This window comes from Temnothorax nylanderi, unplaced genomic scaffold (assembly GCF_030848795.1).
Source record: "Temnothorax nylanderi isolate EJ_2023f unplaced genomic scaffold, tnyl_v1.0 TNYL_tig0589_pilon, whole genome shotgun sequence".
Lineage (NCBI taxonomy): Eukaryota > Metazoa > Arthropoda > Insecta > Hymenoptera > Formicidae > Temnothorax > Temnothorax nylanderi.
The window spans coordinates 23960-30141 of NW_027249651.1; the positions used below are offsets into that span (position 1 = coordinate 23960).

At 32.1% G+C, this 6182-nt stretch overlaps 1 protein-coding gene, 1 long non-coding RNA gene and 1 other non-coding gene across 3 annotated transcripts; 1 reads left to right on the forward strand and 2 right to left on the reverse strand.

Annotated features, from left to right (window-relative positions):
• Positions 1-611: 611 nt before the first annotated feature.
• LOC139784133 (putative nuclease HARBI1) lies at positions 612-3846 on the forward strand. The gene is made up of 3 exons (XM_071723299.1): positions 612-728; positions 2965-3232; positions 3319-3846. Exons 1-3 carry the CDS (start codon positions 664-666, stop codon positions 3844-3846), a joined length of 861 nt encoding a protein of 286 aa, XP_071579400.1. The 5' UTR covers positions 612-663.
• Trnap-cgg (transfer RNA proline (anticodon CGG)) lies at positions 1912-1984 on the reverse strand. The gene has a single exon. It is a non-coding gene; the product is annotated as a tRNA-Pro (tRNA).
• A 123-nt stretch (positions 3847-3969) lies between the features above and the next one.
• Positions 3970-5659, reverse strand: LOC139784135 (uncharacterized). Its single transcript, XR_011721481.1, has 3 exons — positions 4981-5659; positions 4716-4905; positions 3970-4609 (listed from the first exon to the last, which is right to left on the reverse strand). It is a non-coding gene; the product is annotated as an uncharacterized lncRNA (long non-coding RNA).
• Between the last annotated feature and the right edge of the window lie 523 nt (positions 5660-6182).

Here is a 6182-nt window from a genome sequence, read left to right on the forward strand (position 1 = left end):
ATTCCAATTGTAATAACAATTTATAATTTGTTTAACGAAACATCATCTTATTTATATGAAGATGATGAAGAAGATATCGCATTATGTATCATTAGTCAAATTACAAACAGAGTAAATCGGATAAAAACACTTAAAATTGAAGGTTACGTAGAAAGAATTGTCCCATCACTTACTGCCCTAGAATTCAAAAGTCATTTCAGGTAAAGTCGCAAGTAAAATTTTTCTCATCTCATAAAAAAGGAAGCTTGAAAACAGTTATGTAACAGTGATAATTATATGTTTTATTGCCAATTTTTTAGTCACATCTATTATTAAATCAGTACAAGAGTCATAGTTAATTATTAAACATGTAGATACATAAGAGATAACATTTCATCGGCAGTATGAAAAAATAAATGTGATCAGATATAATTATTACAGATATAACTATTATTGACAAAAATTGTTAATAAAACATAAATCATTATCGCTACTACAGCTGTTTTCAAATTTTTTCCTTTTACTTTATTTTCAAGTTTGAAACAATATGAATATTTATAATAGTAAAAAAAATTATTTTTTACTATTTTACTATTTTTTATTTTTAGAATGTATCCAACAACATTTGAATTTCTCTTAGCTGAGATTGCAGAACAACTAAAAAGAATTACAGATGGTAATCAAATGATTACGCCAGAAAAGCAAGTTTTAGTTACTTTATGGCGTATGGCAACACCTGATTCATATAGGTATAAATTATAGTATTTATATTGTTAATAACTTATTTAGAGTCACCGCACAAGCTTTTTCATAACGCGTTACGTTACCTTAAGTAATGAACTTAAGCTTAAAGGAGGGGGTCCAAAAATGGCCGTTTTGTGCCCCGCTGGGAAACCTGTGAAACATTTTTTTCCACCTTATTTAAGGTTGAAATAAGAAGGAAATAATAGTCATTTACCCAGGAAACCACGGGAAATATTTTAAAATCTATAATAATGTGTTTAAAACGTCTGTTAAAGTAACTGTGTTTGAGCGGTTTAATAAAAGGTGAAACGTTTTAAAACAAGCACTACATTTCCATTTAATGAATTTTGCATCATGAAATTGTATATAATATTTTTATTACATTTAAATATATATTTTTTATTACATACATATATATATTTTTTTATACTTTCTGTATATACACATATATGCAGTCACATAACATTCATCTTATTTCTGTTCTGTTTCTTTACTAACTACGTCAACCATTTATGAAAAATATTCAGAAAGAATTTTGAAAGATTACGAGATTTAGTGTTCAGAATCTGATTCAGATGAACCATCATAATCATTTTCAAAATAATTATTTAAATATATCTGAATATTTTTCATAAATGGTTGACGTAGTTAGTAAAGAAACAGAACAGAAATAAGATGAATGTTATGTGACTGCATATATGTGTATATACAGAAAGTATAAAAAATATATATGATTTATTATCTAAAAACTGTAAAGAATTTTATTGCGAAAAAAAATTACCTCAGCCAGGGTTCGAACCTGGAACCTCCCTCATTCCGTGTAGGGCGTCGTACCAATTCGACCACCGAGGCATGTGGTAATGTTTATCGCAATAACCGGTGATAATAGTTTGGAACGTTTTACTCAGGCGACGTGAATAAATAATAATAAGAGAAATAGGATCGACAATATACAATATCAAGAATTAAAAGCCTTGCGATCCAAGCCTAGTTCTTTGACGGCCTTATGTTAGTTTCTGTATATATATATACTATATATATACATATAATTTTTCCAACAACTGCGCGCCGATTAATGTCGGACTTTAAAACACAGTTATTGTTAGAATTAAAACCCCTCCCTCCCCGGAATTAAATCGACTCGATTTAATTATCTAAAAACTGTAAAGAATTTATTGCGAAAAAAATTACCTCAGCCAGGGTTCGAACCTGGAACCTCCTCATTCCGTGTAGGGCGTCGTACCAATTCGACCACCGAGGCATGTGGTAATGTTTATCGCAATAACCGGTGATAATAGTTTGGAACGTTTTACTCAGGCGACGTGAATAAATAATAATAAGAGAAATAGGATCGACAATATACAATATCAAGAATTAAAAGCCTTGCGATCCAAGCCTAGTTCTTTGACGGCCTTATGTTAGTTTCTGTATATATATATACTATATATACATATAATTTTTCCAACAAACTGCGCGCCGATTAATGTCGGACTTTAAAACACAGTTATTGTTAGAATTAAAACCCCTCCCTCCCCGGAATTAAATCGACTCGATTTAATTATCTAAAAACTGTAAAGAATTTTATTGCGAAAAAAATTACCTTAGCCAGGGTTCGAACCTGGAACCTCCCTCATTCCGTGTAGGGCGTCGTACCAATTCGACCACCGAGGCATGTGGTAATGTTTATCGCAATAACCGGTGATAATAGTTGGAACGTTTTACTCAGGCGACGTGAATAAATGTAATAAAAATATGTATTTAAATGTAATAAAATATTATATACAATTTCATGATGCAAAATTCATTAAATGGAAATGTAGTGCTTGTTTTAAAACGTTTCACCTTTTATTAAACCGCTCAAACACAGTTACTTTAACAGACGTTTTAAACACATTATTATAGATTTTAAAATATTTCCCGTGGTTTCCTGGGTAAATGACTATTATTTCCTTCTTATTTCAACCTTAAATAAGGTGGAAAAAAATGTTTCACAGGTTTCCCAGCGGGGCACAAAACGGCCATTTTTGGACCCCCTCCTTTGTACGTAATCTTAAACTTCAACGCACAAAGAAATCCATAAAACGTAAAGAAGACCTTTCTTTCAAGAAAAGTCTTCCTTGTGTTACGGATTTCTTTGTGCGTCGACATAAGTTTATTTTTAAGTTAACATAACGTGTTATGGACATTCTTGTGTGGAGACTCTTAGTCAATTTGTCAATTTAAATTATAATATTTTTTCAGATCAATACATACTAGATTTGGGATAGGAAAAGCTACATCTATAAGAGCAGTACGACGAGTTACCCAAGCATTATGTAGACTTGCTCCAAGATTCATACAGTGGCCAACAGGAAGAAGACTTGAAGAAATTAAGCAAGGTTTCTCGGAAGCTAATGGCTTTCCCGGGATTATTGGTGCAATCGATGGCACATTTATTACTATACCAGCTCCTAAGGAAAATCCGGAAGCTTATGTAAACAGAAAAGGGCACCATTCTATTCAAGCCCAGGTTTGTTGTTTTTAATTTTAAAACTGCTTTTAATTTTAAAATTTATTATTTGTAAAGAATTGAGTGTAATCATTTTTTTGTTACAGGTGGTTTGTGATAATATGCGTTTTTTCACTCACGTATATGTGGGAAACGTAGGATCCGTGCACGATGCTAGAGTCTTCAGATTATCAGCTTTACAAGATTACGTTTCTGATCCAACAAAATTTCCAGATGATAGCCATCTGATAGGGGATGCTGCTTATCCGCTTTTGAAACAGTTAATGGTGCCCTATACAGATAATGGTCACCTTACACAAAGACAAAAGAATTATAATTTCTGTCTCTCTTCTTCACGTATGATGATAGAAAGAGCTATCGGACTGCTTAAAGAACGTTGGCGGAGTCTTCTGCACTATTTGGCAATGGGATTAATTGAAAATATTCCTTATCACGTTTTAGCATGTTGTGTGTTGCACAATATCTGTTTAATGAAAAATGATGATTTTGAAATATTAATGTCAGATAGCACAGAAGCAGTAGTACATCCTGAAGAAATTCAGAGATGCAATAGAGATGAAGCCGAAGCTAAAAAAAACTATATATGTGCAACACTTGGCATGAGAAATGTATGAATGAAACATGAGAATGCTTTTTTATAATAAAGAAAATATTGGATGATTCTTAAGAATGTTAAATTATCAATAAAAGTCATATTATTCAATTATAATATTGCATTTTATTTAATATTGAACATCGACAACTGTCGTAAAGAGATACAGAATATGGCCCTAAGTAACATTTCTTTATAAAAAAAATAAAATAGGAACGACAATTCTTCATAACATATTATTACTCTAAATCTAAATTATTTGTATTATTATTTGGAAGAACACAGTCTACATTGACGTCTCACTAAAATCAAAAAACGTATTAACTAACGTCTTACTAAAATCAATAAACGTGTTAACTAAATTTAAAAGAAAATCACAGATGAAAATCCCTGAGAAAACTAGATCACTCGCTTCTTATTATTTGTTAGAATAACATATTATTACCTATTATTATTCTTATTACTCTAAATCTAAATTATTTGTATTATTATTTGGAAGAACACAGTCTACATTGACGTCTCACTAAAATAAAAAAACGTATTAACTAACGTCTTACTAAAATCAATAAACGTGTTAACTAAATTTAAAAAAAAATCACAGATGAAAATCCCTGAGAAAACTAGATCACTCGCTTCTTACTATTTGTTAGCAAGTTTTTCCAAAATATTTAACAGTCTATCTTGCCGTATCACAGTTTCGTCGTGCATTATTTTCCTTTCATCTTTATTATCCTTCATAATTGTGAGTAATTCTTCTAACACAGTGTCTTGAGTTACTTTCTGTTCTGAATTAAAAAGGAAAAAATAAATAATTAATAATGATATATTGATGATATATAAAAGAATATTAAATTCTAAATTTGTAATTTCTTTCATTTAAATATTACTAACTTTTATGCTTTCGACATCTCTCATTAGTACTAGAAGTAGATTGTGAAGATGAAGCTATCACGATGTTACTGCTGCTGCTGCTGCTGCTATCACTAGGGCTAGCAGGAGACATGATACTATTGATACTTGAGGAATCTAAAGTTGAAATTGGCTTAACCCATGGTTTGTTTCCAAACATTTCATCCATTATCTACAAAAAAGAAATACAAATTAGAGCTTTCTTTACTTTATTTATATTTCAAATCTAAAGAATAAAATTATATACCTCAAAATAAAGCCAAGTCCGTTTGTTGTTTCCACTTTTGTTATTGTAATCTTTAACATTTTTATACGTTTTCTTTAATCCATTTAATTTGCTTTTGCATTGTTGTCCTGTGACATCGTACGCCTTTTCATTTAACTTGTTGGATATTATTTCCCAAAATTTCTTAACAGACACTTTTCCTGTATGTAATAAATTTTCGTGCTGTTTATATGTTGCTAAAAGTAATTTTATAGGTTCATCCGCCCATCTAAAACCATCTGAAAATAAATATTAGACATAGCCCCTGTTCAGGAATCGCGACATATCTCTCGCCCCATCCGTTGATTTCGAGCGTTAGATTGTATTGCTCGCCGTGTTTTCGTTCCTGTTGTTGATCTGCGAGACCTTGTCGGACCCGACGTATTCCGCGACAGCTACCTGTTACCCGAATTTCTCCTCGGACATACTCGCGTTATTCGGCGAACCTTCCCTCTCTTCGCGCGCTCGCAATTACCGCCTAGATACCTATTGTGAATACCGCTCGCCTCAGAACTTCTTGATACCTCGACACAGTAACACATTAAATTTTCGATAGCACCAATCTTCGTAGTCGTTCCTCTCACCAATACCTTGATTGCCGAGTCCTTTTTACAAGGCTGTACCAGCCAACCGCGCTCGCGAATCGAAACCCGATCGCGGAGTGCACAGCCCCTGAAATTTGATTCTTAAAATCTTAAAAAATTTTACATACAAATGTAAGGCTGCAAATTTACTGACTGATGTATAATTTAAGATCTAAAAGGTATATACATACCATTACAGACTTCATTAAAATCAGATTGCATTTCTTGTTGTACAACATTATTACTGTTTTCTTCTGCTTTTGCTTGTTCTAATAATTGAGTGCAATATACTAAATCTAAAAAGAAAGAAACCAAAGTTTAACTTTAATACACATTGAAAATCATAATCTTCCTGCATATAGCATTCCTAACCTTTGCTTACTACCTGCATATTTCGTAAAAAGAATAAAATATTTAATATACTTTACCTTTTGAAGCACGATGATATTCTTCTTTACTCAGGTCAAATTCATAAATATTACCAGTTTCTTGGTCAGTTATTTGGTATTGCGGCATCTTGAAACTTAACGGTCGCCTTCTTCTTCAGTTTTCTTCCTGGCACCTCCGCCACGAAACACGTCCGAACACGCTCGCCACCAG

What these genes read in the sequence shown, in the direction of transcription:
- LOC139784133 (XM_071723299.1), top strand. Translation starts at nt 664, where the DNA reads ATGATTACGCCAGAAAAGCAAGTTTTAGTTACTTTATGGCGTATGGCA. An exon ending in GCAACACCTGATTCATATAG is followed by an intron (nt 729 to 2,964) that starts GTATAAATTATA and finishes ATATTTTTTCAG; the next exon opens with ATCAATACATACTAGATTTG. An exon ending in ACCATTCTATTCAAGCCCAG is followed by an intron (nt 3,233 to 3,318) that starts GTTTGTTGTTTT and finishes TTTTTGTTACAG; the next exon opens with GTGGTTTGTGATAATATGCG.